Raw genomic sequence first — 26,557 nt, 5'->3', positions numbered from 1 at the left:
AATTTTGAAAAATTTTCTATAGAAATAAAATTTTGACATTTTCTATAGAAAAAAAAAAAAAAATTCAAGAAAATTTTCTATAGAAATAAAAATTTTCAAAGAAATTAAATTTGGGCAAAAATTTACATATAAAATTTTAAGAATATTTCCTATAGGATGATTTTGTTTGGTAGTTTTTTGGTAAATTTTTCCAAATTTTGGTAGATTATTTTTTGGCTCGTTAAAGTGGGTACTATTATTTAAAGTGGGTACTATGGTCAGTTTGCAGTTGCATGTGTGAAGGAATTAATTTAGAAAGACGAAATGCAAAGCAATCAAATTTATTTGCTAGTAGTTTAGGATTATTATTATTTTTTTTTTTCGAAATTTTCCACAGCTTAATGAAATCTTACTATTTTTAAGTACGTCTCAAAAATTTTGTGAACTAAACGTGGGTATACAGTTCAATGACCGTACACATATGTTCAATATGAACTAAAGCAAAAGAAGATTTTCATACGATTCATACGATTGTAAGAATGAACTACTGCATGACTAAAAAGGTCATGATTTGGCGCCAATGATTTTCTTCTTTACTTTTGGTTAATTTTTTCTTCTATGAGAAGATGTAACTTCGTGAACTGCAGGCCATTAAATTTTCCTAGTTCTAACATCGCTTTGTGGAAATCTCAAACTGTGGAGTAAAATTTAGTTCAATTTTCGTGCGAGGTAGTTCATTCTTCCTATAAAACAGTTCACTTTTTTTTTTTTGGTGTACAACAAAATTCAAAGGGATTCCATACAGTATACAATTACATAGGAATTTTACAAAATTTGAAGGCTATAACCATCGTTAAAATTTTAATTTCTCTCTTGCCACTTTTTGTGGTGAGGACCAGATCCTAAATGTTGAACTATCTACACTGAAAAAAATATTGACATAATATGGAAGATTATGCCACTTAAATTTTCGGAATCAATGCTAAGGACAAAAATCGTTAAAGCAATGACATTTGAATTAAATTTTTTCATTAAATATAGGACACAAATCTTGAAATTTTGCGACTCTCTGCTGAAGTTGTAGATCTTTGAAATAAGGCAAATGTTCCTTAAAATAAAGAAAAACATTTTTAATTTAAAGAAATCGTCTTTAACTTAACTGATATATTGAATTTTTAAATTTAAGATAAAAACGCTTCAAATATAGGCTAAGACTTATTTTAAGGATTTGCACCTTTCGTTTAAAAGTTTGTTAGCATTAAGAAAACTGTTTTTACTTCGACGTACCTGGCATAATTTGGATTTTGAAATTGGAATTTTTTTGTACATAAACACCTTTATTAATATATCGCAAAAAGAAAATAAAAATTAGATGAATGAGATCTGTATCCAATTTTGATTTTATTGATCCCAGATTTAAAGCCAGGGAGGTTCGAAAAAAATGTCTTTATTTTAAAGAAGGCGCATCTTTGGCTCGGAGTCAATACCAAATTCCTTAAGGGAAGGTCAAAATCTTTGGATCCAAGTAAACTTTTTTTTGAGTGTAGCAAAAGCTCTTGGTACATCTCATCATCTTAATTTTGGATAGTCTGAAAATCAGACACCTCTCAAAAGTGGGGAATTTTCGTGATAAAGTGAAACCTTCCAGAAGTAGACACCCGTGGTCACCTAATTATGGTCAACATTTGGGAAATGTCTAGTTATAAAATGCTATTTTAAAGTGCAAGTATGACAAACGTCTCTCAAAAATTTTCCACTGTTTAGAGGTGGCAATAGAATCAGGCTCTACTGCCTATATGAATACATTAAAATTACCGAATCATAAGTGGATACCTCCCAAATGTGGACAATATTTCAGCTACAGCGGGTGTCTATTGTTTAGAGGTTTTAAATGTTGTTTTTTAATTTAAATGTTGTTTTTTAATTTATATTTATATTTTTTAATTAACGTTAAGCAAAATGTATAATTCTCTTATTTTCCAAAATGTTTTCAAAAGTACTACCATGGTAGTAAAAAAGCCAAATGACACACGTTCGAGGATAGTATATTGTATCTTAAGGGCATCAAAATGAGACAAATGGTAATCACTCTATCAGGACATGAACCGACAAACAGCAGATAAACGGACATAAATATGGTTAGAATGACAGACGTCGTCAGGATGTTTTTGTGCAAGGTCAAGAATATTTATTCATCCTATATTTATTAATCCTATAAACGGACTTCGATTTTCGATATCTCACAAACTATGTGTCAAAATTTATTATACCATTTCATAGGGTTGTAGGGTATTGAAAATATGAAAACACATAAAAGCACTTACCTATTGAATGACAGCTGTTGATCCGTGAACAGAGGACAAAGATTGTTAACGTAATCCACAAATGAATCTTTGATAACCTCCTCATTGATGACATAGTAGACGATACCGATGGCGACATTGGGGGTAGTATGGTAGATAATGAAAATGATGATGAGATCTTAAAATTTAAATGCCGCCTTTCCAATTCTTCCATGGTGGTTATATGGCTTGATATCAATAAGTTTAAGGAAGTTTACAATACCCTTACACTATTAACTCTTTTTTTCTCTTGAAGGGGTATCACGTTTTTTTTTATGGAAAGGTTATAAATGTTGACCTTTTTCTTCTATTTGGAATTCATGTTTTGCTTTTTTCTCTTTTCTGTTTTGTTTTTTTCTTCTCTTCGGTTTTGTTTATTTTATTATTCACTGCACGATGGATTGTTTATTGATTGTATTGAGTTGGAGGAAACGTTAACGATCGTTAAATTCAACTCATACTCTTCTTCTTCTTATTTCACTCTCGATCAGTAGAGAGAATGAGAAACACACCTGCCCGGTATGGTGTACTCAGTACTTCTCACAATTTCAGCAACAACAACTCTGTTGGGCACAACAACAACAAGAGGTAAAGGTGAGTAAGAATGAATAGCATGGAATTAAAACAACATAACTACAGCGGCTCGAAACACATCAACAATTCCGTCATATACAAAATTCACCGATACACGTATAAATCCACATACAACAACAATTTTATTTGTGTTGGGCAAAGAAAAAAGATGGTTGATAGTTGTTTTTTATTAGTAACTGCTCTTGCTATATGGACTGACTTAAGCACAATGGGATTTAATTTTTGTTTTAATTTATAAATTCACATGGGCATTGTAAACAATTAGATTTTCTTCAATTTGCGCTCTAATAATTTTGAATTTGTTTTTTTTTTTGTTTAATCACAAATACACTCTTACTTAATTGGCATTTCTCAAACATGTTGGCATTTCTTGTTTTCAATCTTTAGCCATATGACGAAAGAGTAGCATATTTAATTTTTTCCCCACTAATTTGCATTGCTTCCGATCAACACCCTAAAACCAATCTGGAATTTGAATTCCCACAAATGTTGTTGATCTTTGTTCTTTTGGTTACTCTTGGTGATGATGATCACGGCAAATGATGATTAATGCTTGCCACCACCAACAAATAACATTGGCTAAAAAACATCTTAGCTCTTGAAACAAAAAGATGTTTACAAAAGTAGTCAAACCGCTTTTTTGAGGTGGTTCTGCTTCTTGTTAATTTTTGTTGTGGTATGGGAAGAGACAAACACTAATAATTTTCTCATACATTTCCATATAATTTTTTCCTTTAAATTTATTATAATTTCACTTCGTTGTCAAAAATATGTTTTTTTTTCAATCTTTTATTTTGTGAAAAATAAAAACTCCCGTCATGCACTTCACAAGGGACGCACTACTTTTGCATTTGCACCCAACACAATATGCACACAAAAAGACGGCAGTCAGGTCAGCTTAGCCACAAACAACAAACACTCTGAGGGGCAAACATGCAATGGACAATTCTTTCGCTAGCCGACCGACATTATCCAACCCCGTTTAACGTTATGCACACAACGAACAAATAATTACGACTGAACGACTAGCAATTCAACGAAACATTTGAGTGCTGTTGCTTTTACCAAATGCCCTATGAATGAGTGAGCGTATGTGTGGTGAAATGAGTTCTGATGCAAAGACTGAGTGATATTGAATAGGAGTGAAGATGGGGTGTATTGTATAGTGTTGTTGCCACTAATATTACCAATGCTCCACAAAAATGTTGGAGAATTTGTTGTGAATACATTGTTGAGAGAGTATGTTGCTTAGTGGAGAGATTGTTAGTTGAGCGCCAAATGTACATGAAGAAGGAATTGTGTACATTAGGAATGCCAACCATAGAATATACTTATATGACATCCCAGCAAACAATCAAATTGGAAGTTTTGCGATTACTTCTTAAGCGCATTAAGTGATTCTCTATCCATTTTTCTCACTTCCAATGAAGATCTTTTAGAATATATACCATTTGGCCGTTTTAAATGAACAAATAAAATTAAAAAATAAATAAATAAATAAATGTCGCATAAAGAATGGAATAAAGAATTATCTTCACAATAGAATGTACAATACCATCAAATCGAAAACAACCGATAGCAAAAAGGCAAATAAGAAATTAATCTATCTTTTCGGAATAAAGAATAGTTGAAGAATGTATGCTACGCTTTTAGTTGTACATTTCTGCAATTCAATAATATTAAAATTAAAATTGTAATTTATTTAACTAGCTGACATTTTCATATGATTTGATATGTAAATTCTATAAATTTTTCCTCGGTGTTCAGATGCCTAAGAATTCAAAACTGGAGATCTGTCTTTATGGGGACTTTACCGAAATATAGACTTACATAAAAACAAGTATATACGGCCGTAAGTTCGGCCAGGCCGAAGCTTATGTACCCTCCATCATGGTTTGCGTAGAAACTTCTTCTAAACACTGCCACCCACAATCGAATTATTTAAGTTGCGGTAACGCTTGTCGATGGCAAGGTATCTTAAAACCTCCTAACACCATCTTCTAAATTGTATGTAAGTCCATACGTGGTATATATTAAATAAAAAAAGATCGATCCAATACGTATATAATTCAGTTTGACAAAGTAGACATAAAATTTTGACAAAATTTTCTAAAGAAATAAAATTTTAACAAAATTTTCTATAGAAATAAAATTTTCACAAAATTTTCTATAGAAATAAAAATGTTCACAAAATTTTCTATAGAAAGAAAATTTTGACAAAAATGTCTACAGTAATAAAATTTTAACAAAATTTTCTATAGAAATCAACTTTTGACAAAATTTTCTATAGAAATAAAATCTTGGTAGATTATTTTTTGACTCGAGTGGCAACCATGATTATGAACCGAATAAAATTTGAACAAAATTTTCTATAGAAATAAAATTTTGACAATGATGAAAATTTTATTATGAACCGAATAAAATTTTAACAAAATTTTCTATAGAAATAAAATTTTGACAAAATTTTCTATAGAAATTAAATTTTGGTAGATTATTTTTGGCTCTAGTGGCAAACATGATTATGAACCGATATGGACCAATTTTTGTGTGATTGGACCAATTTTGGTATGGTTGTTAGCGACCATATACTAACACCACGTTCCTAATTTGAACCGGATCGGATGAATTTTGCTCCTCCAAGAGGCTCCGGAGGTCAAATCTGGAGAACGTTTTATATGGGGCTATATATAATTATGGACCGATATGGACCAATTTTTGCACGGTTGCTAGAGACCATATACCGATACCATGTACCAAATTTCAGCCGGATCGGATGAAATTTGCTTCTCTTAGAGGCTCCGCAACCCAAATCTGGGGATCGGTTTATATGTGCGCTATATATAATTATGGACCGATGTGGACCAATTTTTGCACGGTTGCTAGAGACCATATACCGATACCATGTACCAAATTTCAGCCGGATCGGATGAAATTTGCTTCTCTTAGAGGCTCCGCAACCCAAATCTGGGGATCGGTTTATATGTGCGCTATATATAATTATGGACCGATGTGGACCAATTTTTGCACGGTTGATAGATTCCATATACCAATACCATGTACCAAATTTCAGCCGGATCGGATGCAATTTGCTTCTCTTTGAGGCTTCGCAAGCCAAATCTGGAGATCGGTTTATATGGGGGATATATATAATTATAGACCGATGTGGACCAATTTTTGCATGATTGTTAGAGACCATATACCAACACCATGTACCAAATTTCAGCCGGATCCGATGAAATATGCTTCTCTTAGAAGCCCCACAAGCCAAATCTGGGGATCGGTTTATATGCACAGAAAAAAATATCACCAGAATATTTCCAATTAAAAAGTTAATTGAAGTTGAATGTTTTTCAATTAATAAATTAATTGATACAATTAACTTTTTAATCAAGATAGAAACATTAGGTTAATTAAGTCAATGATTGAAAATTTTAAAATTTTTAATTAAAAAATTAATTGATAGAATTAACTTTTTAATCAAATTCAGAAGACTAAGTCAGTTAAAAAAAGTGATGAACATTTCTTAGTCAAAATAAAAACTCTAAGCCAATTCAGAAAGTAGATGAAAATAGTTACCTTTTTAAATAAAAAATTAATTGGGGTTTGCATTCAAAATCAATTAAATTTTTAATTGAATCAATTAAAAAATTAATTGAAAATTGCTAATGACATCAATTAATTTGTTAATCAAAGATTTTTTCTATGCCCAATTAAAACTGTGATTGATACTATCATTTTCGTGATTGAAGACATTTCAATTAAAAAATTAATTGGATCAATTAATTTCGTGATTGAATCAGAAAAATATTTTTTTGTGTGTGTGGGATATATATATAATTATGGACCGATGTGGACCATTTTTCGCATGGTTGTTAGAGACCATATACCAACATCATGTACCAAATTTCAGCCGGATCGGATGAAATTTGCTTCTCTTTGAGGCTCCGCAAGCCAAATCTGGGGATCGGTTTATATGGGGGCTATGTATAATTATTGACCGATGTGGACCAATTTTTGCATGATTGTTAGAGACCATATACCAACACCATGTACCAAATTTCAGCCGGATCGGATGAAATATGCTTCTCTTAGAGGCTCCACAAGCCAAATCTGGGGATCGGTTTATATGGGGGCTATATATAATTAAGGACCGATATGGACCAATTTTTGCATGGTTATTAGAGACCGTATACCAACACCATGTACCAAATTTCAGCCGAATCGGATGAAATATGCTTTTGTTAGAGGCTCTACAAGCCAAATCTGAGGGTCCCTTTATATGGGGGCTATACGTAAAAGTGGACCGATATGGCCCATTTTCAATACCATCCGACCTACATCGATAACAACTACTTGTGTCAAGTTTCAAGTCGATACCTTGTTTCGTTCGGAAGTTAGCGTGATTTCAACAGACGGACGGACGAACGGACATGCTCAGATCGACTCAGAACTTCACCACGACCCAGAATATATATACCTTATGGGGTCTTAGAGTAATATTTCGATGTGTTACAAACGGAATGACAAAGTTAATATACCCCCATCCTATGATGGAGGGTATAAAAAAACTTCGATTCGGTTTTTGTGGACCTAAAACACCTCTAGATTTCGAATTTAAGGGAAATCGGATAAAAATTGTGGTGTCTAGAAGCCCAAGAAATCACATCAGGAGATTGATCTTTATGGGGACTATAGCAAAGCATGGGCCGATGGGAGCCACCGTGGTGCAATGGTTAGCATGCCCGCCTTGCATACACAAGATCATGGGTTCGATTCCTGCTACAACCGAACACCAAAAAGTTTGTCAGCGGTGGATTATCCCACCTCCGTAATGCTGGTGACATTTCTGAGAGTTTCAAAGCTTCTCTAAGTGGTTTCACTGGAATGTGGAACGCCGTTGGGACTCGGCTATAAAAAGGAGGTCCCTTGTCATTGAGCTTAACATGGAATCGGGCAGCACACAGTGATAAGAGAGAAGTTCACCACTGTGGTATCACAATGGACTGAATAGTCTAAGTGAGCCTGATACATCGGGCTGCCACATAACCTAACCTAACCTAACCATGGGCCGTTACACACAATAATGTCCTAAAATATCTGCAGACTTCCAATTTCAGCCAACTTGGACACAAATTAGGGTCTATTGACGACCAAGCAGTCAAATCGGGAGATCGGTCTGTATGGTGCCTTTACCAAAACAAGGACCGATGGAGTCCATTATTTAGCACACCTCTTTATGGACCTAAAATGCCTCTAGATTTCTAATTGCTGACAAATCGGATAAATATTGCATTTTCTAGAAGCCAAAGAACTCATGTCGGGAGATCAGTCTATATAGACCCATTTTTTCATAAACAGCACACTTATTTATGAACAAATTACTTATATGTTAGATTTCCAATTTAAGGCAAATGGGAACGAAATATGTGCAAACTTTCAGGACGGTTGCGTCATCGTTATCGTCTAAGAATTTCTATCTGATCAAGAGTATATAAACTTTATATGGTCGGAAATGGATATTTCTATGTGTGACAAATGGAATAAGACTTATTATACCTCCATCAACATGTATGGTGACGGGTATAAAAAGGCAGTTTAAAAAGTTTTTGATCCGTTTCATTAAAGGAGTCCTTATATGATTATGAACCGATATGCATGGAAGTTAGATGTCATATACAGACATACGTCAAATTTTAACCTTATTGTATCAAATTTGTTCCCCCATGAGACTCAAAAAGCCAACTACATATTATTATGGACCGGCATGGAAAATTTTTTAAGTGTTTTTTTTTTTACTTAAATCTCGTACTAGATTTCCTCCCCCTCTCCTCTAGATGTAAAATTTGGACTATATATAATTATGGAGCGATATAGACCAATTTTTCCAGATTAAATTTGCATACCCCCATCCTAAACCGGGACTCTTCTCCTTCGATAAGAAAAGTGTAAATAAATTTCAATGTGCTCGTAATGGTACTACACCACCACATACTATGTGTGTGCTCACTCATCAACAATGCACTTCACTAGCACGTGCTTTGTGTCCACTAAATAGCTCCTTCCAAAATACCTGGCAATAGACCGAAAATAAATCATAACATCACTCAATATATGTTTTAGTTCTTTGTTAGGATTCTGCGCATAAAATTTACAATTCGTTAAGTATTCAACAGGTTGTAGAGTAGAACTCTACAACATATTGAGTAAATCAACAAACCTCCAGTGAGTGATTGAGAAACTCAATTTCGTTATCCTTTTGAGTTGAGTGTTTTCTCGTAATGTGTACATGACACTCAAATGTAAAAAAGGATTACTCTGTTATGTTTAGTGTTAAACGAAACGTATCAACAAGTGTTTCGTTTTTTTTTTGTTTTGGACATGAAGCATATCATTAATTTCTTATTTGGTTCAATATTTGATGTCATTAAGCTTTTACATATGAAAAATAAAAGTTTGAACTTATTCGCAATTACATAAAAATCTGTTCGAAAGTACATAAAAATCTGTTTTATTTTTTTTTGCGATTATTTAATCATTACAGTTTTTTTGCTGATTGAATTTTTCCAAGTGAGATTAAAAAAAACTATTTTTTACGTGTATTTAACTTGCTGATATTTGTGGTTAATACCTAAGCATCATTAATGTTGTCATGAAAAAATACTTTTCTACTAAGTGGCTTGTGTAAGCACTTAAATAGCAGATTGCAGTGTCAATGGGATTTCTTTTGAATATTTTCATACAAAAAAGTGTCATGTGAATATCAGACAAGGAATAAAATATTCTTTAGAAATTTGTAACATTACTAAAAATATATGAAAGCGAATTTAATCTAATTAAAACTAATCTATTTTTTGAAAAATGTGCTAAATAAAGAAAAACAAGTATATACGGCCGTAAGTTCGGCCAGGCCGAATCTTATGTACCCTCCACCATGGATTGCGTAGGAACTTCTACTAAAGGCTGTCATCCACAATCGAATTACTTGGGTTGCGATAACACTTGCCGATGGCAAGGTATCGTAAAAATTTTTAACACTGTCTTCTAAATTGTAAGTTAGCCCATACGGGGTATATATTAAACAAAAAAAGGCCGATTAAATACGTATATAATCTAGTTTGACAAAATTTTCTATAGAAATAAAATTTTGACAAAATTTTCTATAGAAATGAAACCTTGACAAAATTGTCTATAGAAATAAAATTTTGACAAAATTTTCTATAGAAATAAAAATTTGACAAAATTTTCTATAGAAATAAAAACTTGACAAAATTTTCTATAGAAATAAAATTTTGACAAAATTTTCTATGGAAGTAAAATGTTGACAAAATTTTCTATAGCAATACAATTTTGACAAAAATTTCTATAGAAATAAAATGTTGACAAAAATTTGTATAGAAATGAAATTTTGACAAAATTTTGTATAGAAATAAAATGTTGACAAAATTAAAATAATAAATAAATAAATTTTTTACAAAATTTTCTATAGAAATAAAATTTTGACAAACATTTCTATAGAAATAAACTTTTGATAAAACTTTCTATAGAAATGAAATTTTAACAAAACTTTCTATAGTAATAAAATTTGACAAAATTTTCTATGGAAATAAAGTTTTGGTAGATTACAAAATTTTCTATAGAAATAAAATTTTGACAAAATTTTCTATGGAAATAAAATTTTGACAAACATTTGTATAGAAATAAACTTTTGACAAAACTTTCTATAGAAATGAAATTTTGACAAAACTTTCTATAGTAATAAAATTTGACAAAATTTTCTATGGAAATAAAGTTTTGGAAGAATGTTTTTGGCGATATGGACCAATTTTTGTGTAATAAGTCATCGGCTATATATAACTAAAGACCGATATGGACCAATATTTACATGGCTGTTAGAGGCCATATATTGACAAAATGTACCAAATTTCAACCGTATCGGATGACTTTTGCTCCTCCAAGAGGTTCCGGACGTCAAATCTGGGGACGGTTTATATGGGAACTATATATAATTATGGACCGATATGGACCAATTTTTGCATGGTTGTTAGAAACCATATACTAGCACCATGTACCAAATTTCAACTGGATCGGATGAATTTTGCTCTTCCAAGAGGCTCCGGAGGTCAAATCTGGGGATTGGTTTATATTGGGGCTATATATAATTATGGACCGATATGGACCAATTTTTGCATGGTTATTAGAGGCCGTAAACTAACATCAGGTACCAAATTTCAACCGGATCGGATGAATTTTGCCCCTCCAAGAGGCTCCGGAGGTCAAATCTGGGGATCGGTTTATATGGGGGCTATATATAATTATGGACCGATATGGACCAATTTTTGCATGGTTATTAAAAACCGTATACTAAGACCACGTACTAAATTTCAACCGGATCGGATGAATTTTGCTCCTCCAAGAGGCTCCGGTGGACAAATCTGGGGATCGGTTTATATGGGAGCTATATATAATTATGGACCGATATGGACCAATTTTTGCATGGTTGTTAGAGGCCGTATACTAACATCAGGTACCAAATTTCAACCGGATCGGATGAATTTTGCCCCTCCAAAAGTCTCCGGAGGTCAAATCTGGGGATCGGTTTATATGGGGGCTATATATATTTATGGACCGATATGGCCAATTTTTGCATGGTTGTTAGAGACCGTATACTAAGACCACGTACCAAATTTCAACCGGATCGGATGAATTTTGCTGCTCCGGGAGGCTCCCCAAGCCAAATTTGGGGTTCGGTTTATATGGGGGCTATACGTAAACGTGGTCCGATATGGCCCATTTTCAATACCATCCGACCTACATCAATAACAACTACTTGTGCCAAGTTTCAAGTCGATAGCTTGTTTCGTTCGGAAGTTAGCGTGATTTCCACAGACGGACGGACAGCCGGACAGACGGACAGACGGACGGACGGACAGACGGACAGACGGACGGACATGCTTAGATCGACTCAGAATTTCACCACGACCCAGAATATATATACTTTATGGGGTCTTAGAGCAATATTTCGATGTGTTACAAACGGAATGACAAAGTTAATATACCCCCATCCTATGGTGGAGGGTATAAAAAAAATAACAACAAGTAAATTTTTAAATATTAGTATGCGCAAATTACAAAATATTCCCCACAATTTTTTTACAATAATAAAATTTTAATTAAACTAGGGTTTATAATCTTTGTTTTTTTTTTATTAAATTTAGGACATAAGTTTTGGAAATTTGCGTCCCTCCGGTTAAAGTCGTATGTCTTTGAAGTAAGTCAAATAATTCCTTAAAACAAAGAAACATATTTTTATTTAAAGAAATCTTCCCGAAATGAATGAATGAAATGAAATTTAGATTTAAAATAAAAACGCTTCAAATGTAGGCTAAGACTTGTTTTAACTAAAAATATAATATTGTTTGTTACCTCTGTCGATATTTTAATACAATTATAAATGAACGTTTGGGGAATACAGTCACCAAAGATTGGCATGTTACTATTGCATAATGAATTTTAATTTGGCTACAAATCTCTGGCCCTTGTTGATATTTGTCACATATAGTACAAAATTTAAGGCTTGCAATGAGAATTACATTAGGGTAACCGTTCACGAATCGGCAATCGCTATGGTTGTGTGAATATTCTATAGCTTACAATTTAAATAGGATAAAAACATAATCATTTGAAAATGGTTAAAAATCTTGGCTTGAAAGCAAACCAATTTCAAACATGTTTAAATCTGCATAGTGTAACAATATCTCAACAAAAAAGTTGCATATCTTGAGGCGTTTTCAAAAAATACATAGAAGATGTTAAATTGTTATACACACCACAATAGGAAGATGTTCGGGGCAGGGCTGCTAGTTTTGCCAATTTATCGGCATTTTGTCGATTTTTTATTCAAAAAATAGCAAATGCCGATTTTCCGATTTTTGCCCAAAAAATGACGATATTCATCAAATGACGATCAAAATTTTATATCTGTATATTGACAAAATGTACCAAATTTCAACCGTATCGGATGACTTTTGCTCCTCCAAGAGGTTCCGGACGTCAAATCTGGGGACGGTTTATATGGGAACTATATATAATTATGGACCGATATGGACCAATTTTTGCATGGTTGTTAGAAACCATATACTAGCACCATGTACCAAATTTCAACTGGATCGGATGAATTTTGCTCTTCCAAGAGGCTCCGGAGGTCAAATCTGGGGATTGGTTTATATTGGGGCTATATATAATTATGGACCGATATGGACCAATTTTTGCATGGTTATTAGAGGCCGTAAACTAACATCAGGTACCAAATTTCAACCGGATCGGATGAATTTTGCCCCTCCAAGAGGCTCCGGAGGTCAAATCTGGGGATCGGTTTATATGGGGGCTATATATAATTATGGACCGATATGGACCAATTTTTGCATGGTTATTAAAAACCGTATACTAAGACCACGTACTAAATTTCAACCGGATCGGATGAATTTTGCTCCTCCAAGAGGCTCCGGTGGACAAATCTGGGGATCGGTTTATATGGGAGCTATATATAATTATGGACCGATATGGACCAATTTTTGCATGGTTGTTAGAGGCCGTATACTAACATCAGGTACCAAATTTCAACCGGATCGGATGAATTTTGCCCCTCCAAAAGTCTCCGGAGGTCAAATCTGGGGATCGGTTTATATGGGGGCTATATATATTTATGGACCGATATGGCCAATTTTTGCATGGTTGTTAGAGACCGTATACTAAGACCACGTACCAAATTTCAACCGGATCGGATGAATTTTGCTGCTCCGGGAGGCTCCCCAAGCCAAATTTGGGGTTCGGTTTATATGGGGGCTATACGTAAACGTGGTCCGATATGGCCCATTTTCAATACCATCCGACCTACATCAATAACAACTACTTGTGCCAAGTTTCAAGTCGATAGCTTGTTTCGTTCGGAAGTTAGCGTGATTTCCACAGACGGACGGACAGCCGGACAGACGGACAGACGGACGGACGGACAGACGGACGGACATGCTTAGATCGACTCAGAATTTCACCACGACCCAGAATATATATACTTTATGGGGTCTTAGAGCAATATTTCGATGTGTTACAAACGGAATGACAAAGTTAATATACCCCCATCCTATGGTGGAGGGTATAAAAAAAATAACAACAAGTAAATTTTTAAATATTAGTATGCGCAAATTACAAAATATTCCCCACAATTTTTTTACAATAATAAAATTTTAATTAAACTAGGGTTTATAATCTTTGTTTTTTTTTATTAAATTTAGGACATAAGTTTTGGAAATTTGCGTCCCTCCGGTTAAAGTCGTATGTCTTTGAAGTAAGTCAAATAATTCCTTAAAACAAAGAAACATATTTTTATTTAAAGAAATCTTCCCGAAATGAATGAATGAAATGAAATTTAGATTTAAAATAAAAACGCTTCAAATGTAGGCTAAGACTTGTTTTAACTAAAAATATAATATTGTTTGTTACCTCTGTCGATATTTTAATACAATTATAAATGAACGTTTGGGGAATACAGTCACCAAAGATTGGCATGTTACTATTGCATAATGAATTTTAATTTGGCTACAAATCTCTGGCCCTTGTTGATATTTGTCACATATAGTACAAAATTTAAGGCTTGCAATGAGAATTACATTAGGGTAACCGTTCACGAATCGGCAATCGCTATGGTTGTGTGAATATTCTATAGCTTACAATTTAAATAGGATAAAAACATAATCATTTGAAAATGGTTAAAAATCTTGGCTTGAAAGCAAACCAATTTCAAACATGTTTAAATCTGCATAGTGTAACAATATCTCAACAAAAAAGTTGCATATCTTGAGGCGTTTTCAAAAAATACATAGAAGATGTTAAATTGTTATACACACCACAATAGGAAGATGTTCGGGGCAGGGCTGCTAGTTTTGCCAATTTATCGGCATTTTGTCGATTTTTTATTCAAAAAATAGCAAATGCCGATTTTCCGATTTTTGCCCAAAAAATGACGATATTCATCAAATGACGATCAAAATTTTATATCTGTAGAAAATTTTTGCACATGTTTATTTCTATAGAATATTTTGTCAAAATTCTATATCTATAGAATATGTTTGCACATTTTTATTTCTATAGAAAATTTTGTCAAAATTTCAGTTCTATAGAAAATTTCGTCAAAATTTTAGTTCTACTTTTTTGGAAAATTTCATTTCTGTAGAAAATTGTACCTCTTAATTTTATGGTCAAATAACATATTGACAAAATAAAATTTTCCAAAGATTTTTATAGGAAAAAAACTTGTGACACAATTATCAATAGAAATAAAGTTTTACAAGAATTTTCTGTAGAAATAAAATTTCGCAAAAAATGTCTAAAGTAATAAAATTTTGCAAACATTTTCTGTAGAAATAACATTTTACCAAAAACTTCTAAAAAAACACAATTCGGCAAAATTTTCTTTTGAAATAAAATTTTGAAAAAATGTTCTATAGAAATAAAATTTTGCAAAAATTTTCTATAGAAATAAAAATTTTGACAAAAAAATTATCTCCAAAAAACTCCAAAATATTTTATTTTTTATTTTGGTAGATTTTTGGTATAATTTTCTTCAAATTTTGATAGATTAATTTTTGATAGGAGTGGCAACCGTGGACGTGGGACCAAGTTCAGTTTCGAGCAAACAAAACGTTGGATTATCCTCTCTCAGCAATGCTGGTTCCATGTATGTCTATGGGTTCCATCATGTCTATGGGTTCCATCATGTCTATGGGTTCCATTTCTGAGTGTTTAAAATCACTTAGATTTCACTGCAATGTGAAACGCCGTTCGGACTCGGCTATGAAAAGGGGGTCCCTTATCATTGAGCTTAACATAGAATTGAGCAGCACTCAGTAATACGAGAGAAGTTTACCACTGTGGTATCACAATGGACTGAATAGTCAGAGGGGATGAAATACAAGAGAACGAAACTGTGAAGCGAAACTGCGTCAGTTGGTGGCAGTCATGAGGAAAATTTCTCTAATATCATGCAGTTTTTGTTGGCGTTTCTTTCAAATATCATACAGTTTGCGTCGGCGTCACCCAGTTCACTTCTCTGCCGACTTTACGAAACGTAAGGAAAATATGATTTAAAACCTACTTTGTAGTAGCAAATGTTCGTTTTTATAAATACTTTCATTCTATAAAATTTTTTGGCAGACAATTTGAAATTATAGCTGTCGATGCCTTTATAAACATTTTATCAAAATAGGACTTCGACCGCAACGTCGGTAATACCAAAGCTGCAGACATTGTGCGACATCTATACGGTTGACATTTGTTTTCTTTGCAGAAGAGAACTTTTCGTCCTCCTGTAGTTTCATTCTCTCTGGTAGACTATCCCAGAGAGAATGAGCCTGAAATATCGTGTTGCCACTATACCTAACCTTACGTATGTATAGCCGCCATATAAACCGTATAAAACAGATTTCACCACCGGAGCCTCTTGAAGGAGTAAAATTGAAATTTCGTACGTGCTGTAAGTATACGCTCTCTAACAGCCCCGCAATAATATAGTCCCCAAAAACCGATCCCCCTAGATTTGACTTCTACAGCCTTATGGGAGAACATTTTCATCCGGCCCGATTGAAATCCCCCCCCCCCCCCCCCCTAGTTTCAATGCGAAAGTTGGTTCATATCGGTTCATAATTTTTGTAAACTCCTTCATATAACCCGATTTAAAACTAAAGAGGTTTATATAGGTGTTTAATATGCCCTTTTATGTAGCATAGACTCCATATGGATTGACTTACAATTTAGACAATCGAAGTAAATCGGTTGTGGATGACAGTCTTTAATAGAGCTTTGTATGCAATTCATGGTGGAGGCTACATAATTAAATCAGTAATTGACCAACTGTCAACGCCTGCAGGTCAGCCCGTGGACTTACTAGGAACCCACAAATTTTCAAACTTAGAGGAAAACGCCTCAGCTTTCAAAGAAAAAATTATGTTGATATCTGTATCCGTTCAAAAGTTGCAGAATTGTTTCCAAAGAAAAAAAAAAAAAACACGATTTGGAACCACTGTGCATTGTTGAGTGATTAATTAATTAATTGAATGAATTAGGTTCGTGAGTGAAGATATAATAATAGTTTTCCTTCATATCAGAGTAAAATTTGCAATTGTATTTATACCCTGCGCCACACTGTGGAACAGGGTATTATATGTTTGCAACACCCAGAAGGAGACGAGATAGACACATGGTGTCTTTGGCAAAAATGCTAAGGGTGGGCTCCTGAGTCGATATAGCGATGTCCGTCTGTCCGTGAACACATTGTTGTAATCAAAGTCTAGGTCGCAGTTTTAGTCCAATCGACTTCAAATTTGGCACAAGTATGTGTTTTGGCTTAGAATAGATCTCTATTGATTTTGGAAAGAAATCGGTTCAGATTTAGATATAGCTCCCATATATATATTTCGCCCGATATGGACTTATATGGCCCCAGAAGCCAGAGTTTTACTCTAATTTACTTAAAATTTTACACAAGAAGAACAATTAGGACTATAGTCAAGTGTGCCAAATTTTATTGAAATCGGTTCAGATTTAGATATAGCTTCCATATATATCTTTCACCCGATATGGACTAATACGGTCCCACAAGCCAGAGTTTTAACCCAATTTGGTTGAAATTCTGCACAGGGAGTAGAATTAGCATTGTAGCGATGCGTGCAAAATTTGGTTGAAATCGGTTCAGATGTAGATATAGGTCCAATATATAGCTTTCGGCCGATTTACACTCATATGACCACAGAGGCCAATTTTTTGGTCTGATTTAGTCGAAATTTTGCACAGGGAGTAGAATTAGCATTGTAGCTATGCGTGCCAAATTTGGTTGAAATCTGTTCAGATTTAGATATATCTCCCATATATAGCTTTTGCCCGATTTACACTCATATGACCACAGATGCCAATTTTTAACTCCGATTTAGTTGAAATTTTGCACAGGGAGTAGAATTAGCATTGTTGCTATGTGTGCCAAATTTGGTTGAAATCGGTTCAGATTTAGATATAGCTCCCATATATATGTTTTTCTGATTTCGGCAAAAATGGTCAAAATACCAACATTTTCCTTGTAAAATCGCCACTGCTTAGTCGAAAAGTTGTAAAAATGACTCTAATTTTCCTAAACTTCTAACAGATATATCGAGCGATAAATCATAAATAAACTTTTGCGAAGTTTCCTTAAAATTGCTTCAGATTTAAACGTTTCCCATATTTATTTACTAACATTGTGCTACACCCTGGTGCATTAGCCGACTTAAATTTTGAGTCTATAGATTTTGTAGAAGTCTATCAAATTCCTCCAGATCGAGTGATATTTAAATGTATGTATTTGGGACAAACCTTTATATATAGCCCCCAACACATTTGACGGATGTGATATGGTATCGAAAATTTAGATCTACAAAGTGGCGCAGGGTATAAAATAGTCGGTCCCGCCCGACTTTAGACTTTCCTTACTTGTTTTTATTGGAAATATGTCTTTATTTAGTAAAAAATTATTAATTGGGTAAGCTAATATTTTAATAATTAATAATAAGACTTTCTTAAATGGCCTTGTTTTCAATTTATTTAAAAGTTTAATTGTGTCAAATAATTTTTCCAATTCCGATGATTTTTTTTTCTGACAAGAAATTTAAATAATTCGTTCTCAAAGTCCCAAAAAAAAAAAGTTCCTAAAAATTGACATTTCATAGAATTTCACAAGAATTTAATGGAATGTCCTTAGGATTTACTTATTTATCTATTTTAGTATACCAAATTGACGTAATATCTTTTACCATTGTGGACTAAGCACATTATAGAATTAAGCTGCCTTAATGGCTGCCCTTATCATAAGACACTTAAAGTTCAACTTCTATTTGTGGTTTCATTTCATACATTTTCCCGTTTTAAGAAATCGCAAATATTTTATTCATGACTTCATTAGGTTAGGTTACTGAGTGGCAATGTCATTCTTAAATCATGTCACACCTTGGCATACCAAGCAAAAGGATAACACATACGTTTATCCAAAAAAAAAGGACACAAAAGACAGAAAACTTTCATAATATATGCTCTTTTCGGTTCCTGAGCATTGGAGAGTATCCATTTCCACATTCAATGTACATGAATATGGTACGGAAATTTATATGACACTCATATGCATCTATCCAACGAACGACTCTTTTGTTATCCATGGAAAGAACTTACTTGAAATGCATTTAGTAAAGGTGAGATAGTTACATTTCTGGGTGACCTACTTACAAGAGGATATGGCCTGTATGTGATCTTCCTTCTATTTTGTAAAATTGCTAGTATGTTGTAACAACGGCCCATTTGAATATTCTGGTCTAGAGTGATATAGAACTTTGTAAGAATTTGAGGTATGGAAAATAAGTTTTGTGAAGAAATTTTATGAAACCAGTTGGTATTTTATTTAACCACAAATATATGTGAGGTAAGAAATTAATAACTGATTTCTTAAGAAGTTTCATAGGGTTGAATTTGAATTGAGGTTAGGAGACGATATTGCATGCGGCCGGGCCGAATCTTTTGTGGGCCTCATTATGGATAGTTTCTGAGAGTTTCAAAGTATCGTAAAGCTATTGAAAATGTTTTTATACCCACCACCATAGAATGGTGACGGGGGTATAATAAGTTTGTCATTCCGTTAGTAACACATCGAAATATCGATTTCCGACTATATAAAGTATATATATTTTTGATCAGGGAGAAATTCTAAGAACATATAACTGTCTGTTGTAATCACGCTACATTTTTCAATAATGAAGCAATCGTGCTGAAATTTTGCACAAACTCGTCTTTTGTCTGCAGGCAGGTCAAGTTCGAAGATGGGCTATATCGGTCTAGGTTTTGATATAGTCTCCATATAAACCGACTTCCCTATTTGGGTACTCTTGGGCTTAGAGAAACCGTAGTTTTTATCCAATTTGCCTGAAATTGGAAACCTAGAGGTATTTTCGGACCATAAAGAGGTGTGCCGAAAATGGTGAGTATCGGTCCATGTTTCGGCATAGCCCCCATATAGACCGATTTCCCGATTTTACTTCTTGCAGTGGCGATTGCTTAGTCGAAAAGTTGTAAACATGACTCTAAATAATTTTCCTAAACTTCCAATACATATATATCGAGCGATAAATCATAAATAAACTTTTGCGAAGATTCCTTAAAATTGCTTCAGATTTAAATGTTTCCCATATTTTTTTACTAAAATTGTGTTCCACCCTAGTGCATTAGCCAACTTAAATTTTGAGTCTATAGATTTTGTAAAAGTCTATCAAATGCTGTCCAAATCGAGTGATATTTAAATGTATGTATTAGGGACAAACCTTTAAATATAGCACCCAACACATTTGACGGATGTGATATGGTATCTAAAATTTAGATCTGCAAAGTGGTGCAGGGTATAATATAGTCGGCCCCGCCCGACTTTAGACTTTCCTTACTTGTTTATCTTAAATCTAAAGATTCAATATTTCAGTCAATTTAAGGACGATTTCTTTAAAACAAAAATGTGTTTCTTTATTTTAAGAAAAAAATTCCGTAGTTCAAAGACTTTAACGGAGGGACGCAACTTTACAAAATTTGTGTTCTAAATTTAATGAAAAAAATTTTTGAAGCGAAGATTATAAGCTTTATTTTAATTAAAATTTCATTATTTAAAAGAAACTTGTCCTTAATATTTTGTAAATTTCGCATACTAAAATTAAGGTTGCCTAATCTTTAATATCACGTAAATATTTTTTCAGTGAATGATAGCACCAATTGTACTTTACGTGCAAACTTTGAAGCAAGTCAAGGTAAAACTCTGGCCTCTGGGCTAATATAAGAAAGATATATTTAGTTGCTTTATATAAAACTGAATTGATTTCAACCAAATTTGGCATGCGTACTAAGAATGTTATTTTTTCTACCTGTGCAAAGTTTCACGTAAATCAGAGTAAAAATTTAGTCTCTGTGAGGCATATTATGTGGTCGATCCATAAAAATGGCCTCACTGTCTTCAAATTGATCTCGTTATGGATGGATCTGATGTACGAAGAGACATCCCAGCAATGCCCACGATGTGGCCCATGTATTCTATACGGTCCAAAGGCTCAAGGTCGCCTATATATTGCATGGTGGTGGGATTATCCTCTCGGGTAGTTTTTTTTTCTAAAATGTAAATTTTTTCTCTTATAGTTTTAGCTCCATGCGATCTAGTATATAGCCAATAGTTCTTTAATATATACGTTTTCTTTGTTTTATAAGTTATATATTTTTTCTTCTGGCGGAGCCAAATTACGAAATTTCAAATCTGGTTTCAATCCTCTTTTTTTCAGTTTTTTTCAAATTCCTATGAAAGCAAAATTCCTATCGAAACAATCTTTTATTGAAACTACTGAGACATGAACGGAGTCACACAAAGGTAAGGAAACATCTTCACAATGATAAAGAAGTTTTTTCTTTGAAGTTAAGAAAACAGCTATATAGGTCTCTTTAAAATGGCTTTATTATAAAGAAACCGCATTTTTGGCTCGGAATCAATACCAAAATCCTTAAATGAACTAGGGGATCCAAATAAACTTTTGTTTGAGCGTGGGTGTTGACACTAACGTATAATGTATTATACAGTGTGGCGCAGTGTATAATGAAAAGAATATTGCGCTTTACTGCACTGAAAAAAAAGCATGCCCGGTTCCAAAGATTTTGTCTTTACTTTAAAAATTTTGGTATTGATTCCGAGCCAAAGACGCGGAGAATACAAGTAAGGATAATTTTAAGACACAATTCTCTTTTAAATTTGGGTTTTGTGTACTTGTTTCCAGGAAGCAAATTTTAATTTTTCGCTTTTTCAGCTTTTTTTCGTCGTATGCTATCAAAGTCCTTTAAAAACGAGTTAACGACAACTTTATTTTCCTAATTAAGCCTCGACTTTCAGTAGAAATTATGATATGTTTCAAGTAAAAAACGTCTTTAAAATAAAGTGTTGAAAACCATGTCCTATATTTGAACGATTTTATGCTTTGTAGTCAAGATGCAAAAAGACAACAAATTTAAATACAATTTCATTAAATGTAAAGAATTTTTCTGAATTATTAAAGTCAAATTGATCTTAGCCCAAACATTTTTTCTTTCATGTTATGATACCCATTTTTAAGTGAAATCACTTAATTATTATTAAGGACAATACGACTTCAGTGAAAAGTTTATCGACTTTTGGACAAGGAAAAAAAACTTTATATTAGAGAAATGCGTCTTCTATGCTAAGCAAAATTTATATTCGTATTTTAAAGACATGAAATCTTTGACCTCACGACAATATTTTTTTCAGTGTGTGTTGCATTACATATCAGCCACCTTGTGTATATATAAAATCAATCTCTTCCTCTTCTCAGAAATCTTCATTTGAAAAAAGTGAATGTTTCCATAGATCACGTAAAAAAATCTAATCTATATAGTATACACAGAAAAAAAAGTGTCTCGTAAATTTAAGAAGATTTTTACAATAATTTATTACAAGAATTTTCCAGAATTTTAGTTCATTTTTCGTATCTTTAACGAAAATTAACTACTTGAAAGGAAATTTTACAAATTTTAAGTAGCAATCGTTTAGTTCATAGCCCACAAAATACGATGGAAATTTCCTTAAAAATTTTCTTAACTGGTAGTTAATAATTCTTTCGTCATACTATAAAACTACTTATGAAATGTAAAATACTTTCTAAATAATAAGTGTAATTTACTATAAAGAGTTTTTGTATGAGAAAATAATTTTTTACGAAAATTGAACTTGAAAGCGGATAGCAATTTCTTACTGGCAATTCCTATAGTTAATAATAGTTGGTAAAACATTTCTCAATGAAATATTTTTAGTTCACATGTAATTAAATTTATAGACATTTTCGTCAAAAATGGGTAGATATCATTTCATGAAGTTTTTGCTAATTTTAAGTTAAACGTTTCATCGTTCTTATACTAATATGCATTTAAGAGTATTGTTTTTAGAGTAAATTGTGGACAGATGCGATGAACTAATGCATAGTACAGAGATCTTTCTCGACAAAGTGGAATATGTTTAATGTAAAGATGATGTTACTTGAAATTTTTTTTGAGAGTGAGAGCATGCAATGCAATAATGAGAAATGGTAGAGAGTGATGGGGATGTTGTGTATATCTGAGCGTGGGGTTGTTTTTATTTTTGTTGTTTCAGTGGTTTGTGTGTTTATTATTCGCGAATGGTTTATTTGTCTGGATGAGGTGTTGTTTTCAATGAAGGCACATGTGTTTTTGTTGTTGTAGAAATGTTTTGGTTTTGCTTGGTTTTGTTTGGCATGCTTCAGTTGTATAGTTGGCGTTGGCGTGGGCTGTTGCACCTTTTTAGCAAGTATGTAACAAGGGAATATAAAGGTATGGAATATTTTGGTTTTTTGAGACATATATTGGTGTTTGTTTATTAAAACTTTTAAATGAAAGTTATTAATATTTTAGCGATGAGGTGTACAATGGCGAAGTGATGATCGGTAGCTTAGAAAAAAGTTATTAAGAATGTTCAATATTTAGGAAAAAATGCTGAAATGGAAAGTATACTGAAATTGTTTTATCTAATTTAATTTTTATTATTCAATGTAAAAAATAAATATTCAATTTCAGAGTAACTCCAGATGAATTTGGAGAATTGTTTGTTACACCACAGCGTATAGTTTAATCATAAATAGGTAAGTGTTCTTTTTTCAATGTGGTTTTCTTTTAAAAAATAATATTCTTTATGTATATTATTATTTGCTAATTATTATTATTATTTTTTTTTAACCAGTTTCATGTTTTTCTTTGTTGTAAAAAATATTTAATTTATGAGCAACCCCAAATGAATTTCGATAACTTTTTAACCTCAGCGTACATTGTAATAGAGAATTGGTAAGTTTTATACTAAAACTTTGGCTTTCTTTTAACAAGAATATTTATTGTATTATGTTCTTCACATCGATAACAACACAATTTTATGAAGTAATATATTACTTAATTCATTATTTCTCTAATTGTTTATGAGGTACGTTTATCTAAGAAAAGTTGAATTCCTTACACCATTTAATAAAATGCCCCCAAATATGGTAAGTTACAAGCTAATTTAAAGAGCTAAAAAATTATATTTTATTACATGTTAATTTTTAACAGTTTTCATTAATCCTTCCATTTTTTCAGTAAGACGTGTGAAAAATATATTTACGATAAATAAAAAACTAAGGAAAAGTCAAAATGTCCAAAAAGCGAGTTAAAATAAACTACTTTCTTGTTCTACATTTTCATAATTTTTATTCACAAAAACATTGTATTAAAAACTTTCATCATAAGTTGTTATAATAAAGTACTTTTGCTTAAAGAAAGTTTAATTTTATTGTATGAAAAATTTCATAATAGTAAAACGGTTTGTTGTTCCTTTAATTATTTAATTTCTCTGTACTGTGGAATGATTGATTTAAAAATAGTTTAGTCGTCGACATTTTAAAGAGACTGTTAACCAATTTTTATTATCGGGTTTCCCACAAAATAAGCAAGTAAACGAAAATAATACTGACTTTTTAACTTGGTAGGGGTATATAAATCTTATGGTGTTGTAAAAATGAACTAAAATACAATGTTATGGATTAACTAAAATTTAAGAGAATTATAAACTAGACATGTTGAAAAAAATTTTAAGGGCTAAATCATGGTCAATATTACTACAGTTTAGTTCATTTTGCAATGGAAAAGGGTTCACTGTTTTTTCAGTGTACTAAGACTAAATATTCCTTTAGGGTTAGGTTATATAAAAGAAATAACCCCATCTTCAATTAAGAATCTTTCATATCAAAGGCAAAATATGTACGACTTCTAAATTAAAGAACAATTCATGATACAATTTAAAAACTGTAGTAATACCTACTCTCATGGGTATTCAATTCAATCAATATTTCATGTTTCATGCACTGACCCGAAGTATTGCACTCTAGTTTATCCTTCAATATTGACTGATGTTCATAATCAACCAAAGTTGTTCAAGAATGGTCATAGAAACCCAGACATTAGTCAGTCCTACAATTGGTTCAGTTGGTGGTCTACTATGGCCACATTCATCATAAATTGGAACAATTGCAGCATGCATTCATCATTGATGTATTGACTGATTGAAACCTATGTTTACCTGTTTACTTCCCATGAGAATGTCATCCCATCACATGAAACACATCCAACTGTGTGCATTTGTAGCTTCTAACAATTTGTATGTTATGCCAAATGCGCTCAATGATATGTTGAACATGTTGGGAATTTTCACCATATTCAGGATAGAATTGATGAGGTCTCCTTGAGTTATCACATTCAATGTAATGAGAACTCAATCAGATATAAGCGTAGACAATTAGTCGCAATGGAATGATATCATGACATATCTTCTTCATTAATTACTGCATTTCTTTGGCTAAAGACATACAAGTAGGTCAAGGATATTTATGGTGATTTGATGTTAAGTTGAAGGTATGCTACCACTACAAAAACAAATACCATGTAAACGATTGGCTTACTTGATATTTGAACTAAGTGTGATATTTAGTAAATATGTATTTGTTTTATTTCTACACACATAAATAAAGATTTCAGATTAAACAAGTATATACGGCCGTAAGTTCGGCCAGACCGAAGCTTATGTACCTCCACCATGGAGGTACATAAACACTGCCATCCATAATCGAATTACTTGAGTTGCGGTAACGCTTGCCGATGGCAAGGTATCTTAAAACCTCCTAACACCGTCCTCTAAATTGTAAGTACGTCATTCGTAGTATATATTAAATTAAACAAGTATATACGGCCGTAAGTTCGGCCGAAGTTTATGTACCCTCCACCATGGATTGCGTAGAAACTTCTACTGAAGACTGTCATCCACAATCGATTTACTTGGGTTGCGGTAACTTTTGCCGATGACAAGGTATCTTAAAACTTCCTAATACCGTAATATATACCACGCAGTCCATACGTGGTATATATTAAACTTAAAATGGTCGATTAAATACGTATATAATTAAGTTTGACAAAATTTTCTATAGAAATAAAATTTTGACAAAATAAAATTTTGACAACATTTTCTATAGAAGTAAAATTTGGACAATTTTTTTTTGTAGAAATACGATTTTAACAAAATTTTCTATAGAAATAAAATTTTTACTAAATTTTCAAAAGATTTAAAATTTTGACAACATTCTCTATAGAATTAAAATTTTGACAACATTTTCTACAGAAATAAAATTTTGCCAAAATTTTCTATAGAAATAAAATTTGACAAAATTTTCTATAGAAATAAAATTTGACAAACTTTTCTATAGGAATAAAATTTTGACAAATTTTGCTAGATTATTTTTGCTCGAGTGGCAAGCATGATTATGAACCGCTATGGACCAATTTTTGTGTGATAGGGGATCGGCTATATATAACTATAGACCGATATGAACCAATTTTGGCATGGTTATTAGCGGCCATATATTAACACCACGTTGCAAATTTAAACCGAATCGGATGAATTTGGCTCGTCCAAGTGGCTCCGGAGTTCAAATCTGGGGATCGGTTTATATAGGGGC

At 32.7% G+C, this 26,557-nt stretch overlaps 1 protein-coding gene across 7 annotated transcripts in view; it reads right to left on the bottom strand.

Moving 5' to 3' along the window:
• The window catches only part of sdk (sidekick cell adhesion molecule), a 435,466-nt gene extending 431,545 nt beyond the window's left edge, over positions 1-3,921 (bottom strand). For 6 of the 7 annotated variants that reach the window (XM_075302955.1, XM_075302954.1, XM_075302956.1 and 3 more), the window contains exon 1: positions 2,304-3,921. In XM_075302955.1, coding sequence (XP_075159070.1) covers positions 2,304-2,496 — 193 coding nt within the window. In that variant the 5' untranslated portion in view covers positions 2,497-3,921. The remainder of the gene's footprint in view (positions 1-2,303) is intronic. The other variant, XM_075302953.1, reaches the window with a different exon arrangement.
• Positions 3,922-26,557: the final 22,636 nt, after the last annotated feature.

This window comes from Haematobia irritans, chromosome 3, assembly GCF_050003625.1.
Source record: "Haematobia irritans isolate KBUSLIRL chromosome 3, ASM5000362v1, whole genome shotgun sequence".
Classification (NCBI taxonomy): domain Eukaryota; kingdom Metazoa; phylum Arthropoda; class Insecta; order Diptera; family Muscidae; genus Haematobia; species Haematobia irritans.
Note: the sequence above shows the minus strand (reverse complement) of the source record. Positions and strands in the feature narration are given on the sequence as shown.